Below are 25706 nucleotides of genomic sequence, written 5' to 3'. Positions count from 1 at the left end.
ACATTTGGATTACTGCTTTATGAGACATTGCATGCAACTACTAGCATGTGAGGTTATGACTATACTTGAGTAATGTGAGCACTGAAATTTCCTTCTGTATTACATATTATAATTTGAATTCTGTTCCTTCCTGCCTTTTTAGAAACTTTTAACATGAGCTCTCTTCTTTGTTTATGTTGTTGGATGTCTTCACATATGACTTTGTTATCCATTCATATTTAAGAAAGTTGTCTAGGTAAATGGTCTAGATAGTCTTGGATGTTGTGAAATATTTTTTCATTAGAGCTGTCTCAAATGGGTCTCCTGCTTTGTGACATTTTTTAGGGTGGCAATGGTAAAACAACTTGAACTTTCCTCATTTGAGTCACTAGTTTTTCTGCTTGTGGGATTTCTAAAAAATTTTTTTTCAACGACTATTCATTTTTGAGAGATAGAAACAGGGAGTGAGTGGTGGAGGAGCAGAGAGAGGGGGAGACACTGAATCTGAAGAGGCTCCAGGCTCTGAGCTGTCAGCACAAAGCCTGATGTGGGACTCAAACCCACGAACCATGAGATCCTGAGCTGAAGTTGGATGTTTAACCAACTGAACCACCCTGGCACTCCTCTGCTTGTGGAATTTCTAAGAGAGAGTGAAAGGGGATACCAGTATCTGCTTAAAAGCTATGGCTTTATATAATTTTTACTCAGGGAAGAGCCTTGGTGGATGGCTGTTTGTATTTTTCTGACCCATTGATGGCTGACAAATAAAATTATTCTTCAAGAATATTCATTGAAATCCTGTGTTTTTATCTTCATACCTCTTGCTGTCCATCTGAGTCCAGTATCTTTCCCATTTACATTGGGAAGGTTAACTTAGCTCCTTTACAGCTCACTCACAAATTACTCTGAGCTACACCTTTCTCAATCTGTACATTTAAAAATGTATTCCCTTCATTTTATTCAGAAGTTTGTTGAAATTTAGTATCTGTTATTAGCTCTCATTTTCTTTGTGAAATGAGAGCTTCTCATTCTAAAATACAGTGATGGTAGATTCTCTTCTGTAGAAGATGAGGGAATCTCATCATTTTTCTTTTCTCATTTTCTGCTTTCCAGTTTTTGCTATGTGTTATGTATAGTTTATCAAATTATTTTTTTTAAATTTTATAACCATAATTTGTACAGTTGTTTATTGCTAAGTTTGTATTTAGGTTATAACTCAAAAAAATTTTTCCCCTCATTTCTCTTTTTCTCATTCCAAAATTAATGAGTATTTATTCTTACGGTCTTCACAGAGTAGCTTTTTGTTTTCTCTAAAGAGGAATCCTGATGTTCTGTTCTGGGTTACTACACGCTTGAGATGTCTGTTTTCTTTGTACTCATGTTTGACTGAATGTAAGATACTAAGATTTCCCTCAGAACTTTGTAATAGAGGTGAATAGTAGTTCATTGTTTCCTCAATGAACAGCTTTTATGTTTTTTATTTTATTTTATTTTATTTTATTTTATTTTATTTTATTTTATTTTATTTTTTGCTTTTTTTGGTAATATTTTATGAAGATAGGTATATCCCATCATTTTCCCTTCCTTCCTTCCTTCCTTCCTTCCTTCCTTCCTTCCTTCCTTCATAATTTCTACACACCAATGTCCAACTGAGCCAACCAGGCACCTCTATCCCACCATTTCTTGTTGGCAGAATTTTTCTCTTATGTAGGTTTTCAGGTGTTAAGTAATCCATGCTAGTTCGTTTGTTTATTTTGATAGCAAGAGTGTGCCTGAGCAGGGAAGGGGCAGAAAGAGAGGGAGAAAGAGAATCCCAAGCAGGCTCCACACTGTCTGTGCAGAGCCCGACTCAGGCTCTATCTCACAACTGTGAGATCATGAGGAGTCTGCTGCTTAACTGCCTGAGCCACCCAAGTGCTCCGGGTTTTTTGTGTTTTTTTTTTTAAACTTGATTTGAGTTTTGGTATGATGCCTGTTAACACATATATTTATTTTTTCTCTTTTTTTAATTAACTTCTTTATTGTGGCACAAATATATATAAACATAAAACTTAACCATTTGTAACTGTACAGTTCAATGGCATTAAATATTTAATATTGTGTAACCATCACCACCACTGTCTATATTCAAAACTTTGTCACTATCCCCAACGAAAACACTGTACCCATTAAACAATAACTGTCCCTCCCCCAAGCCCTTGGTATTCTACATTTTGTCTATATATGTCTATTTTAGGTACCTCATTTAAGTAGAATCACAGTATTTGTCTATGTCTGGCTTATATTACTAAACACAGTGTTTTTGAGGGTTATCCATGGTATAGCATATGTAAAAAATTGTCTTTTTACAACTAAATAATATCCCATTGTTTGTGTATTTAATGTTTTCATTTCTACATTCATAAACATTGGAGTTGCTTCTACTTTTTTGCTATATATTGTGAATCATGTTTCCATGAATATGGGTGTACAAGCATATGTTTGAGTCCCTGCATTCAGTTTTTCTGTATATATACATAGGGGCAGATCTACTAGGTTATACAGTAATTCTCTAATTTTTTGAGTTATTGCCAAACTTTACTACAGCAACTGCAGTGTTTTACATTCAACCCATAGTACAGGGAGAGTCCCATTTCTCCCTGTCTTTGCCAACACTTGTTATTTGTCCTAAAATTTTTTTTAGTCCTCCTAGGAGGTGTGAAGTAATATCTCACTGTGGTTTTAATTTGTACTTTTTTGCATTTCCTAATGACTAATGACTTTGAGCATCCTTTTGTATGCTTATTGACCTTTTGTATATCTTTTTTGAAAAAATGTGTATTCAAGACCTTTGCCCATTTTGAATTGGGTTGCTTGGGAGATTTTAAAGTTTAGTAGTACTTATGGGGCATCTGGTGGCTCAGTTGGTTAAGCATCTGATTTCAGCTCAGTTCATGATCTGACCTGATAGTTTGTGAGTTCAGGCTTTGCATTGGGTTCTCTTCTGTCAGCACAGAGCCTACTTTAGATACCCTCTTCCCCTCTCTGTCTGCCCCATTAAAAAAATAATAATAACAGCAGTACTTTTTACATTCTGGATATTAATCCCTTATCAGATATATAATTTACATATAATGTCTCCAACTCTACGAGTTTTCTTTTGCTTTCTTTAAAGTATCCTTAGATTTGGGGGCACCTGCGCACTCAATCAGTAGAGCATAATCTCAGGAGTCATGAAATCAGACCCTATGTTGGGCGTAGAGCTTACTTTAAAAAAATAAATAGGGGTACCTGTGTGGTTTGGTTGGTTAAGCATCTGACTTTGACTCAGGTCATGATCAGGTTCATGAGTTTGAGCCCCACATTGTGCTCTGTGCTGACAGCTTGGAGCCTGGAGGCTGCTTTGGATTATGTGTCTTCCTCTTTCTCTGACCTTCCCCTGTGTGTGTGCGCGCTTTCTCAAAAATAAATAATAAAAACACTAAAAAATTTTTAAAAAATAAAGTATCCTTAGATGCACGAAAACTTAATTTTGATGGATTTCAGTTTATTTACTTTTTTGGTTATCTGTTTTTTTGGTGTCCTAATGATGAAACCATTGGCGAATCTAGTGTTGTGAAGATTCTCCCCAGTGTTTTCTTAGTGTTGTATTGTGTATTTATCTCCTGAGTTTAGGTCTTTGATCAATTTTGGGTTGATTTTTGTGTATGGTGTAAGGTAAATATATATCTTCATTTTTCAATTTGTGAATATCCAGTTTTCCCAGCACCTTTTGTTGAAAAGACTATCCTTTCTACATTGAATTGTCTTGTGAGTCTTGAAAATTAGTTGACGATTTATGTGAAAGTTTGTATCTAGGTGTTCTGTTCTATTCCATTGGTCTATATGCTAATACCATACTGTTCTAATTACTTTTATTTTCTTGTAGGTTTCACAGTTTTCTTTTTGAAAATTGTTTTGGCTTTTCACAACTCCTTGCAATTCCCTATGAATTTGAGGATTGACTTTTCCATTTCTGACCAAAAAGGCTCTTGGAATTTTGAAGGGATTGTATTGAATCTATATATCACTTTGGGTAGTATTTAACATCTTAACATGTTAAGTCTTCCTATCCATGAACATGGGATGTCTTTCCATTTATTTAAACTATAATTTCTTTCAGCAGTGTTTTGTAGTTTTCAGTATACAAGTCTTTTTCCTCTTTTATTAGATTCATTAAGTACAGTTGATCCTTGAGCAACATAGATTTGAACTGCCTATGTCCACATACACATAGGTATTTTATTAAAAAAAAATTTTTTTTGACATTTATTTATTTTTGAGAGACAGAGTGTGCAGAGAGAGGGAGACACAGAATCTGAAGCAGGCTTCAGGCTCTGAGCTGTCAACACAGAGCCTGATGTGGGGCTTGAACCCATGAATTGGGAGATCATGACCTGAGCTGAAGTCGGACTCTTAAACTGACTGAGCTACCCAGGTGCCCCCACATAGGTCGTTTTGATCAGTACAGTATGGTGAATGTATTTTCTCTTATGATTTTCTTAACATTTATTTTAAGAATGTGGTATATATATAGCATACCAAATATGTGTTAATTGACTTTATGTTATTGATATTCTGGTTTATGTTGTTGGTTAGGCTTATGGTCAGCAGTAGGCAATTGATAGTTATGTTTCTGGGAGTCAGGGTTACACTCAGCTTTCTGACGACACGGGATCAGTACCCCCTATCTTCTTCGTTGTTCAAGGATCAATTGTATTTTATTCTTTGTATGCTATTGTAAATGGAATTGCTAGATTAAATTCTTTGTCAGATAATTCATTGCAAGTATATGGAAACAGCTTAATTTTGCTTGTTGATCTGTACTCCGTTACTTTGTCTATTTGATTTTTAGCTCTACTACCTTATATGTAGGGTTTTTTTTGCATATAGGATTGTGTCATTTTTGAATAGTTTTACATCTTCCTTTCCAATTTGGATGTATTCAGTTTTATGGGGTGGAGTCCAGTAACTGGCTAGAAGTTTGGTATAGTGTTAAAACACAGCGGTAAATAATGTGCATCCTTATCTTGTTCCTGATCCTATATGAAAATGAGTCATTTATCATTGAGTATGCAGTTAGCTGTGGGGTTTTCATAAATATCCTTTATCATGTTGAGTTTATCCTCTGAGTGTTCTGAGAGTTTTTATCATTTAAGGATGTTGGATTTTGTCATTCTTTCTTTGTCAGTTAAGATGACTATGTTGCTTTTTTTCCGTTGGCTGACATGATATGTACAGTAATCGATACTCTTTTTGAACCACACTTGAATTCCTGAGATAAATCTCACTTGGGCATAGTGAATAATCCTTTTGGTATGCTCTTTGATTTGATTTCCTAATAGTTTCTGGAGGACTTTCTGTCATTTATGAGGTACTGCTTAGTAATTTTTTGTTCTTATGAAGACCTGTAAGGCTTCATAGAATGATATAAGAAGTGTTTCCTTCTCAGAGCCACCTGGTTGACTCAGTCAGTTAAGCGTTCAACTTCGGCTCAGGTCACAGTCTTGAGGTCCGTGAGTTCGAGCCCCACGTTGTGCTCTGTGTTGACAGCTCAGAGCCTGGAGCCTTCTTGGGATTCTGTGTCTCCCCCTCTCTCTGTCTCTCCCCCACTTGTGCACGTTCTCTCTCTCTCTCTCTCTCTCTCTCTCACTCTCTCTCACTCTCTCTCTCTCAAAAGTAAATAAACATTAAAAAAATAAGTATTTTCTTCTCCAATTTTATTGGGAGCGTTTGAGGAAATATTGATGTTAATTTTTTATGAAATGTTTGTTAGAATTCTTTGTTTAAGCCATGCATTTTAGTACTTTTTTTCATTGGGAGGTTTTTGATTACTGATTCAATGTCTTTTTTTTTTTTTTTTTTGATTCAATTTCTTTTTATTTCTTCTTGAGTTAATGTAGGTAGTTTGCAAGGAATTCCTCCCTATCTTCTAGGTTATCTAATTTTTTAGTGTACTGTTGTTCATAGTATTAAGTTTGATAGTAATATCCCATTTGAATTTGTCGATTTAGCTATTTATATCTTTTTTTTTCAGTCTAGCTAAACATTTGAGAATCTTTTAGAAGAACCAACTATTGGTTTTGTTAATTTTCTGTTGTTTTTCTAATCTGTATGTCTATTTTATTTCTGTGCTTTTAGCTTTGGGTTATAAGGTATGGTTATAAGGTAATGTTATTATAAAAATATAATGTTTATACTATATTGCTGTAACCTGGACCTTTTATTAATAAATTACATCACTCTTTATTAATCTTTTTTAAAAAAGACCTAATTGTAGGAAAAAGAAAACTTCATAAATTTATCCTCTGCACCATTTTTAAGTTCTAATACATTCATATTGTTATGTAACAGATCTCTAAAACGTTTTCATCTTCCGAAACTGAAAATCTGATTTCATTGAACAAACATAAGGGTGTCATGCTGGCAGATCATGTGACTCTTGATCTTGGGGTCTTGAGTTTGAGACCCTTGTTGGTCATACAGTTTATTTAAAAACAAAACAAAACATTAAATCATTGAGCAACAAATCCTTTATTCTCCTTACAGCTCCTGGTAGCCACCATTCTACTGTTTCTATCGTTTTGACTACTCTGTATATTTCACATTAGTGGAATCTAATAGTATTTGTCCTTTTGTGACTGGCTTACTTCACTCAGCATAATGTTCTCATGGTGACCCATATCATAGCATGTGACAGGATTTCCTTTCTTGTAAGTTTGAATTATATTCCATTTTATGTATATGCCACAATTGTTTATTGATAGACATTTACTTTGCTTTTATCTTTTGACTGTTGTGAATGAATAATGTACAGTGTAAAATTAATATAGGTGTACAAATCCCTTCAAAATCCTGCTTTTAATTATTTTGGATGTATACCCAGAAGTGAGATTGTTGGGTCATATGGTAATTCCATTTTTTCTAGTAACCTTTAAAAAATATAGAGTCTATCTTATTTGATTTCAGCATAGTCAGCCCAGTTCTCTTTTGCTTAATATTTGCACAGAATATCTTTTTACATCCTTTATCTTTTATCCTGTTTGTGTCTTTGGATATAAAGTGTGTCTCTCGTAGACCACATACAGTTGTGCCATGTTTTTAAAATCCATTCTAGCACTCTCTGTCTTTGATTGCAGAGTTTATACCATTTACATTAAAGTAATTATTCAAAGAGTGAATATACTTATGCCTTTTTTCTGTTTTTGTCTATATGTCTTAACAGTGTTTTTGTCTATCATTTCTGTTACACCCTTTTGTTGGTGTTGTTCCTAGTTGATTTTTTGTAGTGTTTGATTCTCATTTCCTTTTTCTTTAAAAAGATTCTGTAGATATTGTGTTTGGTGTGGAAATTACAATTAACATCTTGAGATTCTTATAATCTAATTTGAATTTGTCAAATATTACACAAAATTTTGCTTGTATATAGCTCCTTTTCCCTCATTTTTATTATTGATATGACAACTTTCAACTTAATACATTGTGTGTACAGTTATTTACATTAGCAATAATTGTTTTTGCATTTCTTTTTTAAATCCTATAGCAAATAAAAGGTGGAGTTAGAAATGAAAACAATAGTAGCTTTTAATTTTCCTGTGTATTTTTCAGAGGTCTTAATTTCTTCACTGTTTAGCTTGTTTTCATTTCATTGTAAAGGACTTCCTTTAGGTTTTCTGGCAAGGCAGGTCTAGTTGTAGTGAACTCCTTTATTTTTGTTTATCCGGGAATGTACTAATTACTTTCTCATAAAGATAGTTTTGCCAGTTATAGAATTCTCCATTGAAAGTTTTTTCTTTTAGCTTTTGAGTATATCATCCCACTTTCTCTGGTTTCCAATCTTCTAATCAGAAGATTAGGTACTTGCTGATACTCTTATTGACTGTCCCTTATATGTGGTACATTGTTTATCTCTGTTTTCAGGATTATTTTACTGTCTTTGACTGTTGACAGTTTGATTATGATAAGTCTTGCTCTAGGTTTCTTTGAGTTTACCCTACTTGGATGTGTTGAACTCCTTGGATTTGTAGATTCATGTTTTTCTATTAAATTTGGAGGTTTTCAGCCATTGTTTCTTCAAATATACTTTAGTCCTTTCTCTTCTGGGATTCCCATAATGAGTATGTTGGTAGGTTGTGGTTCTCACAGGTCCCTTAGGATCTATTTACATTTCTTTATTTTTTTTATTTCCTATATTTTATTCCTTAAACTCAGCAATTTCAGTTTCATGACCTGAGCAGAAATCAAGAGTGGGATGCTTAACTGACTGAGCCACCCAAGTGTCCCTAGTTCTTTATATATTATGGATACTAACTTTTATGAGATAGGTCATTTGCAAATATCTTCTCCCTTCTGAAGGTTGCCTTTTAGTTTTGCTAATTGTTTCCTTGACTGAGCAGAAGCTTTTTATTTTGATGAAGTCCCAATAGTTTGTTTTTGCTTTTGCTTCCCTTGCTTCAGGAGACATAATTTAGAAAGAAGTTGCTATGGCTGACAGCAGATGAGATTACTGCCTGTGTTCTCTAGGATTTTAATGATTTCATGTCTCACATCTAGGTCTTTCATCCATTTTGAATTTATTTTTGTGTAAGGCATAATAAAGTCATGGACAAAAACCAGCAAGCTAAAGAAGAATTACATATTACTGTCCCCACAGCTATTTGACATAGGGGCATGGAGTGGGGAATGGGTAGCTGCTATCACACTGCAGGTTGAAATATGCCATTATTAACCACAATTTACTGGCTAGCCTTTCCCCTTGGAAGTGTGTCAGTGTGAAGGTTCAGACTGACTCCAGAGTTTCAGAGTGGTTGCATCAGACAGTTCTGTCTATATAACTGCTGTCAAGATGCAGACAGGGATCCCTGGCACTTTCTGCTTTACCATCTTTCCTGACTCCTTTTCCTCTTTTTACTTTGTGATAACTAATGAAGAAGAGTATGAACTGACTTCACACTGCAATCTTTTTAAGCTGTGTAATTTTAATATTTTTTTGTCTTTACTTTCTGAATTTGTTTTCATGATGTACACCTCTAAAAGAGCCTTCTATTTAAAAAAAATTTTTTTTAATGTTTATTTTTGAGAGAGAGACCAAGCATAAGCAGGGGAGGGGCAAAGAGAGAAGGCTACAGAATCCCTAGCAGGCTCCACACTGTCAGTACAGGGCCACCCCTCAAAGGGCCTTATATATTTATAGGATTACAGGATTACGTAATTATCTTTCAAGGGTTTTGTCACTAAAAGATAACCAGTAAAGTATTTGATTATGAAATTTGAGTCTATTATGGAAGTAACATTTTCTGAATGATCAAAGTGGCAGCAAGTCAGAAAGTTATTTTTTACTATGTTTTGTTACATTTTAATTAGGAAAAGTATAATTATACTTACAAGACCTATAAAAGCAATAAACTTAAAATTTTTTTTTCTTTTACTGCTTACATTCTTGAGAGAGAGAGAGAGACAGAGGATGAGTGGGGGAAAGGCAGAGAGAGAGGGAGACACAGAATCCAAAGCAGGCTCCAGGCTCCAAGCTGTCAGCTCAGAGCACATCCAGGACTCAAACCCATGAACCCGAGATCATGACCTGAGCTGAAGTCGGACATTCAACCGACTGAGCCACCCAGGCACCCCTAAAAGCAGTAAACTTTTAATTGATTATTTACTTATCCTTCATATCAAATGATATAAATAGTGTAGCTTATAGAAAGTCACCCCAATGTGGAGGAATTACTCCAAAGTTATTTTACTACTTTTATTTTGTCTTCTGGTTCAGATTCTGTTGTGCATATATATCCTGATAGGGGAGATAGCATAAAAAAGTTCATATGTTTTATGCCCGAACAATATAAAAGTCAGTATTTTAGAATAGAAAAACATATATTTTCTGATGGAATTTTTATGTATAGAAAGTAAGTTGGATCCCTGAGATTTTTACTTTTGGAACCTTCAAATTGGGAATTACTGGCTTGCTCTTATTTGTTGCATGTCTTGAATTTGCACTTTGCAGCTTGATGGCTTATTTTAAGGTGAAGATACTTATTTTACACGATATTGTAGTATTTAATGTTACACTTTCATTTATTATTCTGTTTAGTATAAGGAGATTTTGTGTTTCTTGGTTTATTTCTATGTAGACGTTTATTTTAAGTGAGTTTCTATTATGTACTCTAGTAAAATGAACATCGTATACTTTTTTTTTTTTTAAGAGAGAGAGACATATCGTGAGCGGGGGAGGGGCAGAGAGAGGGTGACACAGAATCCAAAGCAGGCTCCAGGCTCTAAGCTGTCAGCACAGCGTCTGATGCGGGGCTTGAACTCAGGAGCTGTGAGATCATGACCTGAGCCAAAGTCGGCCGTTTAACTGACTGAGCCACCCAGGCGCCCTGAATACTTTTTTTTTAAATGTTTGTTTATGTTTGAGAGAGAGACATTGTGTGAGTGGAGGAGGGGCAGAGGGTGGAGGAGACACAGAATCCAAAGTAGGCTCCAGGCTCTGAGCTGTAAGCACAGACCCTGACTTGGGGCTCGAACCCATGAGCCATGAGATCATGACCTGAGCCAAAGTCAGATGCTTAATCAACTGAACCACCCAGGCGCACCTGTATGAATACTTTATAACCATTTAATATGAAAAATATGTTACACTTAGAATAGTTAATTTGGATTTCTCTTCTGTTTGCAATTTATTTTATTTGCAACTACTTACATTTTAATACACTAATTTGTTTATATTTTAATGATCTATATTATAAATTTAATTGGAATCCTCTTTATACTTGGATTCCAGAAATTTTTTTTATTGTGTGCTTCCCTCTTGTGGCTGGAAAATTAAGCTTTGGTTTTTTTAGATAAGATAAAGCTCTGCTTCAGTGGAATTTTATTTTCATAATGTTATGTACTGCCATTTATGATACATGATAATGAATATTTTCCAAACATATTAGAAAATATTGTTCCAACTGCTTTCTTGACTTTTAAACTAGAAGTTTTCTGTAGAACTTTTTGGTATCAGGTTGTTTATTAATGTAGTATAATTTGATTATTGTCTCTACCTTTATTTTATAGTTGAAACATTGTAGTCGGTATATACATGACTTATTTCCTTCACTCATCAAGAATTTGGATCCAGTGCCACTTAGACATCTCCTTAATCTGGTCTCAGCTCTTGAGCCAAGTGTTCATACTGAACAGGTAATATATTTAAAGCATTACGTAATGGTGGGTGTTTTTTTTTTTTAATATAAAATTTGTTTGTGATGCAGATAATTGGTAGGTTTTTAATGTTCACGTTTCATTTAGGCAAAAGAATATTAAATTTGTTATGAAACGCTAATTTCAACCTCTCTCTTTTTTTGAAAGACCCTATACTTGGCGTCGATGTTAATTAAAGCATTATGGAACAATGCACTAGCAGCTAAGGCTCAGCTGTCTAAACAGAGTTCTTTTGCATCATTATTAAATACTAATCTTCCCATTGGAAATAAGAAAGGTTAGTAAAGTGTGATGTATTTTTTAAAGTAATATTTCTCCATAATTCAAACTTGAAGCAGTTTCTTCTCAGTATTAACTTCAAAATAAGTTTGAGATGGGAGGTAGGGTATTTGTTAAAGGGTTAATAAATAGTGGTTAGCTAATATTTTTGGTTTACTCTTCAAGTAAAGAACAGTAATGAAGTTGTAGTAGTTATTGGATATTCTCTCATTAGTTCTTCCCATGGGGTGGGGGGAAACCATTTCCTAATAGCTTTGGAGCTTTTGGTTAGAAAACAAACAACATACTTTGTTTTAGAAACAATTTAAAAAAAAAAATTTTTTTTTAACGTTTTATTTATTTTTGAGACAGGGAGAGACAGAGCATGAACAGGGGAGGGGCAGAGAGAGGGAGACACAGAATCTGAAACAGGCTCCAGGCTCTGAGCTGTCAGCACAGAGTCCGACGCGGGGCTCGAACTCACAGACCACGAGATCATGACCTGAGCTGAAGTCGGCCGCTTAACCGACTGAGCCACCCAGGCGCCCCTTAGAAACAATTTTTATAGCAGATCATAGTGGTACAATTCTCTGTGTTTTCTAATTCAAAAGTCTCACTTCAGGTATTTTATGGGTTTTACGGAAAGCTTTCCAGAGCTTTCTAAAACTTTATCAACTTTACCCCATTTTTTGGTCTCCTGACATCATATAACTATGTTTTTATTAAGGATTTTCCATTCAGGCACACACAACTACTATTGTAGGTGTTAGGGACTTTATTATTTCAGGTTTCTCTGCCTGTATTTTGTTGATTTTGTAATAATAATCAGAGCAGTTGATAATCTTCCAGAGAAGATCAGTCACTTAGAATATTTCCCTCCTGTTTTTTCCTTTTCCTTCAGAGGAAGAAGAGCTCAGAAGAGCAGCCCCATCACCTTGTAAGTTGAGTCTTAGAAATGCATGGCAAGATGACTTGTAGTTTTGTTTTCATGATCACATAGAATTCATTTTATGTAATATATTTGTATCAGGGCTATAAAGTTTTTTTGAGTAGATATGAACACTTAACTGGCTATCCATCCTATTTTCAATTGAAATCGTCTATGTCCTCTTGAGAGATAATTAATGAATGTTAACATATTTCCAGATTATATTTTTTGGCTATTTAGCACAAAGGTTTTATAAATGGAAGAATCAAAGGATTGTGTCATTCTCATAAATTCCCATGTTAATACAAATTAAGAGTAACAATGTAAAATCTGTTTAATATAGGGTCACCTGCTGCTAGTCCTCAAAGCAGTGATAACAGTGATACACATCAAAGTGGAGGCAGTGACATTGAAATGGATGAGCAACTTATTAATAGAACGAAACATGTCCAACAACGACTTTCAGACACAGAGGTATGAAAACAGTTTTCCCCCCACTTTAACAAGATTTTTGGATTTTGGGGATTTTATCATGTTTATCCTTTGAACTGGAAATATAAACATAGTCCATGTTCAGGCCTCTTCTGTAAGTAGTTATTGTTAAGGTTCTTTAAATTTTGTGTGTTTTAATTCTATTGTATATTTTTTAGAGGAGTCTGTCATGATTACAGCAGACTCTTTTTTTTTTTTTTTTTTTAAAGGAAAGTTTGTTTTACATTAACAGAGATGGGTGTGGGAGGAAAGTTAAAGTGTCACTTTGCAGACAGGGCTAATGTTTCTGCGGTGATGGGTTTGCACTTCATTTTTTTTATTTTAGAGAACATGTGCACTTGTGCAAGTGATTGGGGGAAGGACAGAGAGAGTCCATAGTGAGCCTGGAGCCCGACACCAGGTTTGATCCCACAACCCTGGGATCATTATCTGAGCTGAAATCAAGAGTTAGATGCTCAACTGACTGAGACACCCAGGTGCCCCTTGCATCAACCTTTTAAAAAGTCAGGGTGTTCATGTCAGTTACTTTTTTCTTACTAGTTTAAATATTTATTTAAGTCTGTTTCTTTCTAAATCTAGGAATCTATGCAGGGAAGTTCTGATGAAACTGCCAACAGTGGTGAAGATGGAAGCAGTGGTCCTGGTAGCAGTAGTGGGCATAGCGATGGATCTAGCAATGAGGTGAATTCTAGCCATGCCAGCCAGTCCGCTGGGAGCCCTGGCAGTGAGGTACAGTCAGAAGACATTGCAGATATTGAAGCCCTTAAAGAAGAAGATGAAGATGATGATCATGGTCATAATCCTCCTAAAAGCAGTTGTGGTACAGATCTTCGGAACAGAAAGTTAGAAAGCCAAGCAGGCATTTGCTTAGGGGATTCCCAAGGCCCATCAGAAAGAAGTGGGACAAGCAATGGAACAGGAAAGGACCTGGTTTTTAACACTGATTCAATGCCTTCAGTAGATAATCGAATACGAATGCTAGATGCCTGTTCACACTCTGAAGATCGAGAACATGATATTTCAGGGGAAATGAATGCTGCTCATATAGCACAAGCATCTCAGGAATCTTGTATTACACGCACTGGGGACTTTCTTGGGGAGACTATTGGGAATGAATTATTTAATTGTCGGCAGTTTATTGGTCCACAGCATCACCACCACCACCACCACCATCATCATCACCACCATGATGGGTAAGTCTCCTTAAAAATAGATTGTATTGTGGTGCTTGGCTGGCTCAGTTCATAGAGCATGCGCCTCTTGATCTTGGGGTTGTGAATTTGAGCCCCATATTGGGCGTAGAGATTACTTAAAAAATAAATGTTTACCAAAAAAAGTCTATTTCCTTTAGGGAACCAATTACAGTTTGTGTTTATTGAATTGCAGTATATTCTAGATTAGTGCAAGTAAGAATATAATGTAAATTCAAAAGCATGCTGTAAGTATATAATTGTTAATTTGCTTCTGGGCACATTTTAAAAAGCAAAATGGAATAGGTGACATTAATTTTAATTATGAGTTTTATTTAAAGCAGTAATATCTAAAATGTCTATATGTAATCAGTAAAAAAACAAAGATATTTTTCTTTCTTTTGTAATAAGGCTTCAATATTCTGTGTATGTTTTATATTTACAGCGCATTTCTGTTTAGATCAGCAACTTTTCAATGTGTGCAGTGACCATAGTGGCTAGTTGCTATCATATTGGACAACACAGATCTAGATCTTTATCTCCTTGTAATAATTACCTTAAAGCAGTTATAAGATTGCTTGTGGAAACTCCATTAAATTGTGATCATTAAAAGGAAATTTTACATGCATCTTAATTTTAGGGTATGAATAAGGATAAAGCTTTTTGAGTATTTGTGAAATACATTTGTGGTAATTAAAAGTAAGTGATTCTGTCACTAGGTGTTATTGGGGAAAGTACTTAATTTTTGTGTCAGTCATTTTCTCATCTATAAAATAGGAACATTAGTACTTACCTCTTGGGTTTTAATGTGAACATTTTATGGGCCGATGTACTTGGTACATAATAGATCTCAATATGTGTTAGCTCCTGTTTATTACCGTCATATAAGTAGTAAATTTTAATTGACAATAAAATACAAATATGTGGTTTATCAGTATTAGTTTTCTTAACACTTGGCAGTGTGTCAGGACTTTCAGAATTCAGTGTGGTTGTTTGGGAGAACTATATATCCATATATTTACTACTTTATTTTCCTTGCCTTTATTTCTTATTACTAATCCATATGAATTTAAGGTGATGTCTCTCAATCTTGGCAGTATTGACATTTTGGATCAAATAATTCTGTGTTTTGAATTTGCAGCAATGTGAATGTATTATAGGATGTTTAGCATCATCCTTAATCTCTATCTCTAGATGCCAGCAGCATCTCCCACCTTGTGATAACCAAAAATATCTCTAAACATTGCCCAGTGTCCCCCTGTAATTGAGAACCAGTGGTTTATAGTCTGACGTTTTACATTCAAAGTTCTTCCCAGGATAGCTTATAAGGAAGACAAAGCAATTAGTTTGTAAAACTGAGGTGAAATATATTCATTTTGGCACATTGCAGATCTTTTAGTTTTCATACCCACAACAATTCCCTACTTCACAAGACCTACAATTTTCATATTAGCACTTCCCATGTTCTCTGTGCAGGGTACCTCTTGTGAATCTCTAAATTAATCCTGACCATTTTTTCTTTGTGTTATTTTTTATCTTTTTTGTTTTCCATCCTTAAAGTACCCAGTATGGTATGTTTCAGAAGTAAATTGCTTACTAGGTATTGTTTTAATAGGAGTTTACATTGAATAAAAGTCTCCTGGTTAATAACCACATCTAGATTGCAGCCTTAAAATGAAGTATTTTCCTGGTTGTAATCTCATTCGATTTTGGAGTTGTACAGAGTTTCACATTGTGGTTTGAGTTCAGAAAATATGTAACAGTGAGTTTACAGATTTTCCCTAAAATTATCTTTGAGTTGGTTTTAGTGAAGTGTGTTGATGGGTCAGACAATATGTGGGTATTTTGTGTAATTAATTTAAAATTCTGACATAGTGGGGTTTTCAGTTTTTGAGACAATTTTTGTGTGTTTCACAACATGTGTTTTAACTTTGTGCTTTTCTCTGTGTTAATAGGCATATGGTTGATGATATGCTAAGTGCAGATGATGTCAGTTGCAGTAGCTCCCAGGTCAGTGCAAAATCAGAAAAAAATATGGCTGATTTTGATGGTGAAGAATCTGGGTGTGAAGAGGAACTAGTTCAGATTAATTCACATGCAGAGCTAACATCTCATCTCCAACAACATCTTCCCAATTTAGCATCTATTTACCATGAACATCTTAGTCAAGGTAAGGTTTTGTAGTAAGTAAAATATTTACTTTCTTTAAAACAATTTATACTGATAAAAGGATTCAATATTTAATGTTATACTTGAATATTTTTGCCAAATCATATGTGTGTGGTTTGTTTTCTTTCCTAGGGAATGAAATTATTATGAATACTCCATCATGAATATAAAGGCTACATTTCTATCAAGAGATATTTAGCTAGGGAAGGAAATACATAATATATAAAATTATAGTCTTGTATGTTAGAAAATAAATGGCTGTATTAAATTTTGTATTTAGAAATCTAAGGAGCTAAAAGGAAATTACACAGGGTCATATGTTCTATGAGTCCATTTATGTAAAATGTCTAGCATAGTCTTTAGTGAGTAGAAAGTAGATTAATGGTTGCCTTGGGCTAGGGAGGGTTGGGAGGATATAAGAGTAGAGGTAACTGCTACAGGGCAAGGTGTTTCATCCGGAGTGATGGAAATGTTCACAAAATGATGGTTCTAATCATTTCAAATCATTCTTTAAAAAGTGATAGGAGGGGCGCCTAGGTGGCGCAGTTAAGCGTCCGACTTCAGCCAGGTCACAATCTCGCGGTCCGTGAGTTCGAGCCCCGCGTCAGGCTCTGGGCTGATGGCTCGGAGCCTGGAGCCTGTTTCCGATTCTGTGTCTCCCTCTCTCTCTGCCCCTCCCCCGTTCATGCTCTGTCTCTCTCTGTCCCAAAAATAAATAAAAAACGTTGAAAAAAAAAATTAAAAAAAAAAAAAAAGTGATAGGAAATGACCATACTTGGAAGAATGGAGGTTAGAGGAGGTTAAAGAATAATAGAAGAAAAAGGAAAGGGAGACAAATTAAGAGGGAAAAATAGTATTAGAATTAGCAGTTTAAAGGTTCAACTTCCTGAAACTAATGGAACATTGTAGAGTACACTTCAAAAAAAATAAAGTGCTATATACACTTAAAAAATTAAAATAGGGGCACCTGATCAGTCAGTTAAGTATCTAACTTCAGCTGAGGTCATGATCTTGTGGTTTGTGAGTTTGAGCCCCACATCAGGCTCTGCGTTGACAACTCAGAGCCTGGAGCCTGCTTCGTCTCTTTCTCTCTCTCTCTCAAAAAAAAATAAACATGAAAAAATTTTTTAAAAGTTAAAATAAAGGTCCAACCTCATGCTTTTTAAGGTACTATCAGCCCCTGCTAGCCTAGGAAATGGATTTTGGTGTACCAGTACAGACTGAGTAAACCTGATAGATAGGTTTATGTTAAAAAGCCATAATCAAATTTAGAGATATAACTTATGGACTTTGGCAACAGTTTAATTGATTTCAAATGTTACGTGTGCATGATGTAGATAAGGGTATCTTGACTTTTTTTTATTGTTGTGTTATTGTGGTTTTTTGAGAAATGAATAGGTTAAGTAAGATTGAGGTCAGTTGAATTTGATACCATATTTACTAAATTTTCACCATTATTTTTATTCTATTTTCCTTTTACTCAGTATTGTACCTATTTTTTACTATATGAAGTTAGAAATTGAGCAGAATTATTATGTATATTAATGCTTTCTGAGTCTACCTTGTATAACTATTTAGTACTATGAAGAACTTTTCAACACAGTAACACAATTCAGTTTAAAAATAGGCAAAAAAAAAAAAAAAGGGTGGGGGGGGTCAACGGCTCAGTCAGTTAAGTGTCTGATTCATGATCTCAGCTCGGTCTTGCTCTCACAGTCATGAATTCAAGCCCCATGTTGGGCTCTGTACTAGGCGTGAAGCAAAAGATTTGAATAGTTAAAAGAAGATACAGAAATGTGGTCAATAAATACATGAAACTGATGCTTAATATCTCCAGTTACCTGGGAAATGCAAAAAATTACTACCACAATGCAGTACTACTATATACCTACTGTAATGGGTAAAATTAAAGACTAACGATACTAAATGACACTAACTTCTAGAGCAACTAGAACTCTCTGTTGCTGTTGAGGAGTATGAATTAATTCAGCTGATTTGGGACCTGTTACAACAGTTTCTTATCAAGTTGAACATGTATCTCTCCATATGACCCAGCAATTCCTATTCTGGTTTATTTACCCGAGAAATGAAAACATACGTACACAAAAAGATTGTACATTGAATGTTCATACCTGTTCCAGAATAATTTCAACTGGAATTAACTGGTATATTAACAAAATATGGTATATTTATACAAAGTAATACTACTCATTAATAAGAAGGAAAGAACTAATACATGCAACATAATGGGTAAATATCAACATTCTAAGCAAATGAAATTAAAAGGGTGTACTACATACTGAGTATCACTAAAAGCAATTCTGGAATGTTCAAAAGTACAGTAAAACCTTGGTTTGCAAGCATAATTCATTCCAGGAACATGCTTGTAATCCAACTCGTATATCAAAGCAGATTTCAGGAACCATTGGCTCAGTTGTGATCATGTGACATTTGGTGCCACATACTATTTGTGTTGCAAGTTAAAATTTATTAGAAATGTTTGCTCATCTTGTGGAACACATGCAGAACAAATTACTCACAATCCAAGGTTTTATAAATTAGTTTATAATGATTGAAATCTTCTTAATGATTACCTAAGGTTTGGTGGTAGAGAATGATTGTAAAAGGTCACAAGGGAACATTTTGGGGTGATAGGAATGTTCTATATCTTGATTATGTGTTTACATTACACTTTAATAAAATTAAGCTAAAAAAGAAATACTAAAACAAAACCACCAAAAGACAGGCCAAGGACTGGGAGAAATATTTGGAAATTATGTATCTCATAAAGAGCTTATGTCCAGAATATGCAGGAACTTTTACAACTCCGTAGTAATTTAGCAAAGAGAGAAGATACACAAATGAATGATAGCACATGAAAAGATGCTAAAACATCATTAGTCATTAGGGAAATGAAAATTTAAAAAAATACTTGTTTATTTGAGGGACTCCTGGGTGGCTCAGTTGGTTAAGCATCCAACTCCTGATGTCAGCTCAAGTCATTGTCTCACAGTTTGTGAGTTTGAGCTTACACAGAGCACAAGTGAGTTTGAGCACAGAGTAGAGCCCCTTGTGTGACCGGATCCCCCAAATGGGAGATCATGATCAGAGCCAGAATCAAGAGGGACACTTAACTGACTGAACCACTTAGGTCTCTTACCAAATGAAAATTTTTAACTTTTTTTTTTTTTTTAATGTTTATTTATTTTTGAGACAGAGAGAGACAGAGCATGAGTGGGGGAGGGGCAGAGAGAGAGGGAGACACAGAATCGGAAGCAGGCTCCAGGCTCCGAGCCATCAGCCCAGAGCCTGACGCGGAGCTCGAACTCACGAACCGTGAGATCGTGACCTGAGCTGAAGTCGGACGCTCAACCGACTGAGCCACCCAGGCGCCCCGCAAATGAAAATTTTTAAATCACAATGAGATTCTACTGCACACCTATTAGAATGGCTGAAATTAAAAAGAGTGACCCTGCTGATGTATTGTGGGGATGTAGAGGAACAGGAACTGGTACTCTAATAAACTATTGTTGGGAATGTAAAATGGCACAAACATTTTGGAAAACAGTTTGGCAATTCTTCAGATGTTAAATACACATTTATCTTGTGACTCACCAATTCCAGTTTACCGAAGAGAAAGGAAAGCATGTGTCCATATAGACTTGTTACACAGATGTTTATGGCAGCATCATTCATATTAGCCAGAGCCTGGAATCTCTCAAATGTCTATTAACTGTTGAATATAACCAAAATGAAGTATTTCCATATATACTGTAATTAAAATGAATACTATATGTGCTTTGATATTGATGAACCTCAAAACATATTTTGGTAAGTGAACAAATTCAGATGTAAGGCTACACAAATTGTATGATTCCATTTACAAAAATTTCTAGAAAAGGCTAATTTATGTGGATGCAAAAATGGATTAGAGCTGAGGAATGTGATAGGAATTGTAATTAGGTATGAAGGAATGTTTTAAGGTGGTGGAAGTGCTTTAAACATTAGTGTTGATGGTTGTACAATTCTTGTTTCAATGAAATCAATGTATATGTACAATTAAATAGGGAAATTTCATGGTAAAGCTGTTCAAAAAAAGCATTTTTACTTATTAGAACCAGTGAAAATCTATTTAGCTTGGCACACAAAGCCTAAATTATTACACTAGAATCTTTGCATTTAGTTGAATGTTGTAGGTAAATCATCTTTGGTACAACTTTTTAAATGTAGGGGTATAAAACATTATACAGAAGGTAATTTAGAATAATGTTTCTTGGCTATAAAATTATTCCAAGAAAATTATCTTTATGCTTAATTTGAGTTTCAAGCATTTATATATAGTTCACTTGACATGTGAAAAACATAGTTACTAGAAATAATGAAGAGACTATGAGAAGAAAACTCTTCTTAAACTTTAGTCTTATCAATCTCTAAGCAACACTGCAGCTCACAAAGCAACTGTTGTGTTAATCTTGTATTGTTTTTATTTTGTGGTGTAAAAATAAATTGTTACACTTTACTTTGGATTTATTAACATTACGAATGCTATAATTCACAATTTCAGTCAGTTGCATTCCTCTATAGTGTGTTATATTTCATCCCTTCAGGACCTGCAGTTCATAAACATCAATTCAACAGTAATGCTGTGACAGACATTAATTTGGATAACGTTTGCAAGAAAGGAAACACTTTGTTGTGGGATATAGTTCAAGATGATGATGCGGTAAGTTACTTAATAGAATGAAAAGGCTACAAAATTACACCAAAATGCAAACAGGATAAACTAACTTTACGTATATACATTTTTTGTAGGTTAATCTTTCTGAAGGATTAATAAATGAAGCAGAGAAGCTTCTCTGTTCCTTAGTATGTTGGTTTACGGATAGACAGATTCGAATGAGATTCATTGAAGGTTGCCTTGAAAATTTAGGAAACAACAGGTAAATGGGAATTTAAAAAAAATTTATATAGTAAAGTTCCTTTTGTGTATTCTTTACTGACTATGGTATGTTGGATTCATAGCATTTAATGAAACATTACCAACCAAAATTTTTTTTTTTTTTTTTTTAAGTGTGGTTTTCTTACTAGGTTCGAAGATTTTTTACCTCATAGGGTTCTTTTTTTTTTTTTTTTTTTTTTTTTAATTAGACCTTCTTTTTCGGCACTTGTGACACCCTTGATTAGATATCCTGCAACAGAAACAAAGTAATAATAACAATACTTTCTTCTTGATTCTGGAAACATAGTGGTAACTGCTGTGTTTTCAAATTTCAGTTAAATGTTCTTGAGCTGTTTCATATATAAAACAACCTAAATAAGATAAATGAAGTTAAACTTAAGTGAAATGCAAACATTTTGATAATGGCATTGTTCTTCCATCTGGGTCGATCTTTTATGTCTTGACTTGTGTCATGCATAAAGAATTAGGCTGGGGGTTTTTTCTAGTTTGAATTCTGCCATGTACTTCTTACTTGGGCTAAGATGATTACCGCAATTTTTGATTTTCAGTTCTTTTTCATTGGTATAGTTTCAGGTTTCTTTTCTCTTATACTGCTTTGGTAATGCCATCTCTATTATAGGGCATTCACTTACTAATTGAATGTATTGTATTCTGTTCTGTTCATACAATGTTTTCAGCACCCTCTGCCTAAGCCTGATACAAATATTTAATTTTACTGAATGCTTTAATAAGCTTTAAAGTTTAAATGCTATAAACTTTTTTTTAAAACTCAGTTGAATTAGAAAAAGTATGTGTGACAGTTTCTGCTTTTTCTTTTAAACGGTTATATAGTTTGAACAGTTTCTTCATGCAGGTATAAGAAACCACTTAATAAATAGACCTCTGTTAGCACATCAGTTACATCACTTGACATACATTCTTTAAAAGGAATGCTTTTAATGGCTAGATTAATTTTTTTTAATTTATGTAGGTAGTATAGCAGTTAATTTTAAAATGTTAATTGTCTTTTAGACGTCTTTGTGAAACCAGTAAACAGTTTTTTTAAGTGGTTGTGACAGTCTATATTTCCCATATGTGCATCTGCATACCCTAAGACCCAGCAGTTCCACTGCTAATTCCAGCAGTTCTACTGCTAAGTATGTGCCTTACAGAAAGACATCCAGATGATTGCCAAAATGCACATCCAAGAATGTCCGGGGGCACCTGGGTGGCTCAGTTGGTTGAACGTCTGACTTCAGATCAGGTCATAATCTCACGGTTCGTGAGTTTGAGCCCCGCGTCGGGCTTTGTGCTGACAGCTCAGAGTCTGGAGCCTGCTTTGGATTCTGTGTGTGTCTCTCTCTCTGCTCCTCCCCTGCTCACACTCTGTCTCTCAAAAATAAATAAAGATTTAAAAAGTAAAGTAAAAAGAAAAGAATGTTCATAGGTGGGGTGCTTGGAGTGGCTCAGTCTGTTAAGCATCCAACTTTGGCTCAGTTTGTGATCTCACAGTATGTGAGTTCAAGCCCCACATCGGGCTCTTTACTGTCAGTGCAGAGACCACTTCTGATCCTCTGTATCCCTCTGTCTCTCTGCCTCTCTCACCTCCCCCCACCCCCAAAATAAATAAATAAATAAACAAACAAACAAACTTAAAAAGAAAGTTCATAGTAGCATTATTCAAAATAACTGAATAGTCTTTATATAGCTATCCAAGTGTCAAAAAAGAGTAGAAAGGAAAACTAAATGGTGGACTCTTTGTTGAATGACATTATAGCAGTAACATTGAATGAACTACAGCTGCATGGAATAGTATGGATGAACTTCACAGATACAATGTTGAGTGTAATAAGCCAGATATGAGAGTGTATCACTGTTACTCTATTTATGTAAAGTTTAAAAACAGGAAAATGATTGTATTTAGTAGTCAGGATAATGGTTACTATTGGGTTATGTAGTGACTAGAACAGAGGCACAATGAAAGCCAGATGTATGTTGGTAATGATTTATTTCTTGATGGGGGTGCTCATCATACAGATATGTTCACCTCCTATTCTCAGTTATTAGGTATACACTTTTTCCATGTATACTTCAGTAAGACTGTGTGAAATATGAAACATCATGCAGCCTTGAAAGATTTTTTTTTAAAGATCATATCAATATAGAGGCATATAATTACAGGCTTGTCTGTTAAAAATTGCAAGCAATATGTGAGACTATAAAATGGTTAATTTTGAGAGAATTGAGTACTTTTTTTCTTCCTTATGCTTTTTGATTTTCTTATTTTTCCACAGTCATCACATCATTTAAAAGTAGGAAAACTTAAAAGGGACAGAAGGAAAAATAAGTGTGTAAAACGGAAAATAGTCAATCTGGATTTTTTATTAAGCTTTAATTTGTCCACTCCCAGATTAGTTGAAATTAAAGCATTTTTCCTTTGTTCAGTTCCTGTATCCTGATACAGTTACTTAATTAATGCTTTATTGAGTATGTTGTAAACATGATTACTGTGTTGCATTTAATTTTGCCCTCAAACTTGACTCTTCAGATGGTTGCTGTATCATGCTAGTTTTGTAGTGAACGATAGTCATATGTGATAATATTTAGAGCATAATGGCATTTTTTAGCATAGGAAATACACACCACATCCAGTGTATACCAGTTAAACTTACCAACATTATTATGCAAGTTGAAAAATTTATCTACATCATTGGTCTGGGTTTCTTGATAAACCAGTGGTTTTCAGTGGGAGTGATCCCCCCCCACCCCCCCCACCCCCCACCCCCCACCCTGGCAATATCAACCAAGATATTTTTTGGTCATTAACACTAATGAATGGTATTAGATGTATTACTACAGGCCAGGGACGCTGCTAAATATCCATCAATGCAGAGAACAGCCTCTCCACAACAAAAGGATTACCTGGTCCAAAATAGTCAGTAGTGGCATCTGAATTATAGAAACCCTAAAGAATATAAGAATTCTTTTTCAAATCTAGCCCCTGGGTTTACCATCAGAAAGGAGTGTTGTATAAGGATGCTAATATTAATGGTAAAGCTCTTCCTTATGTTGAAACAAATGGGCCGCTGCAACCTTATTTATCATTTTCCTGACATTTGACAAAAGAACACAGAAGTCTACTTCTTGGTGATGTCAGTTTTTTATGTACTTAAGGAAGCTTTATCTTTTTATTTTCTCTGTACTAACTTTTATATTTTCTTTGCAGTTCCTTACATGGTTTATAGACCTGTCAGCATTGTTTGTTTTTCCTTTTCTGTGGTCATATTCCAATTTATTTGATAAAATGAATCTAGCTTTTGGGGCACCTGGGTGGCTTTGTTGGTTCAGTGTCTGACTCTTGATTTTGGCTCAGGTCGTGATCTTATCGTTTGTGGGATTGAGCCTTGCATTGGGCCCTGCACTGACATCATGGAGCCTACTTGGGATTCTTGCTTGTCCACATGTGTGCACTCGCTCGCTCTCTCAACTATAAAACATTAAATAAACATTAAAAAAATAAACTTAGCTTTTTTTTTGAACAGTAATATGGGCCTATTCTCAGGAAGCATAGAGATCTGAAAAAGAAAATTAAAGCCTTCTATAAATCGCCCATAATTCTACCATTTATATGGAACCATTGTAAACACTTTTTTTAGATGCCTTGCCTAGTCTCTGATATGCAGCATGTGTGTGCTTTGTGCACATTTAGCCTCAGGCAGATTGTTTTATGAGACACAGAAGAACATTTCAAGAGTGCAGGAAGTTAAAAGTTACAGAAACACACAGTAGACTGCTTTGCAGAATGTTTTCATAAAGTGAGAGCGTGAGGCAGATGGTAGCTCCCACAATGAAAAGTCCATTTCTTTTCAGGCTTGTCTCCAAGGCTGGGTGAGATAAGACTGCTGTCCACTGAGTAGGATGGATTTAGGGGTTGGGTTGTAATCAGCCCCTTTGGTTTTTTATGTTTATTAGAAGGCATTTCCTGTACCTAGGCACCCCCTGAAGATTTGTGTCCTCCCAAGAATTGAATTGAGACTGGAATTCTGTCTCCTATGCTATTCTTGATCCTGTGTATGTACTTTATCACATATGCTTAAAATTTTTGCCTTTGTGTACAAAAGATGTCTTTAGTAAAGTGATCATGTATCAGGGGCCCTGTTTATATAAATAAAGGTTTGTATAATTAACAAATGGATGGTACTATATACTACTTTTGTTTTCTCCTCTATAAAGACTATATTACATATAGCATTTCATGTCAACTTTTGGTATATACTATAATTTATAATGACTGAAAAATAATTTTGTAGAATGCATCAGTCTTAAAACATGTAGTCCAGGATTAGGAAAAAATCATTCAAGCATAACTTTGTGAATAACATCAGCAAACGTGTTCATTCTGCTAAGGCAACATAATATTTTATTGGTGGTAATTACAGGAATATCATACTGTTGCCTAGTAATAAGCTTCTGGTAACAGCAGTAACTCTTGGATTGAAGCAAAGAGCTAGGGCATTTTAGGGTA

General features: G+C 34.8%; 1 protein-coding gene across 3 annotated transcripts in view; it reads left to right on the top strand.

Moving 5' to 3' along the window:
* The window catches only part of USP34 (ubiquitin specific peptidase 34), a 248353-nt gene that overhangs the window by 96102 nt on the left and 126545 nt on the right, over positions 1–25706 (top strand). For all 3 annotated transcript variants that reach the window (XM_042932359.1, XM_042932358.1, XM_042932360.1), the window contains 8 exons: positions 11059–11184; positions 11353–11482; positions 12365–12400; positions 12735–12865; positions 13463–14076; positions 16029–16243; positions 20850–20965; positions 21055–21182. In XM_042932359.1, coding sequence (XP_042788293.1) covers positions 11059–11184; positions 11353–11482; positions 12365–12400; positions 12735–12865; positions 13463–14076; positions 16029–16243; positions 20850–20965; positions 21055–21182 — 1496 coding nt within the window. The remainder of the gene's footprint in view (positions 1–11058; positions 11185–11352; positions 11483–12364; positions 12401–12734; positions 12866–13462; positions 14077–16028; positions 16244–20849; positions 20966–21054; positions 21183–25706) is intronic.

Source organism: Panthera leo, chromosome A3 (genome assembly GCF_018350215.1).
Source record: "Panthera leo isolate Ple1 chromosome A3, P.leo_Ple1_pat1.1, whole genome shotgun sequence".
NCBI classification, from domain to species: Eukaryota; Metazoa; Chordata; class Mammalia; order Carnivora; family Felidae; genus Panthera; species Panthera leo.
This window is presented reverse-complemented; position numbering and strand designations above follow the sequence as displayed.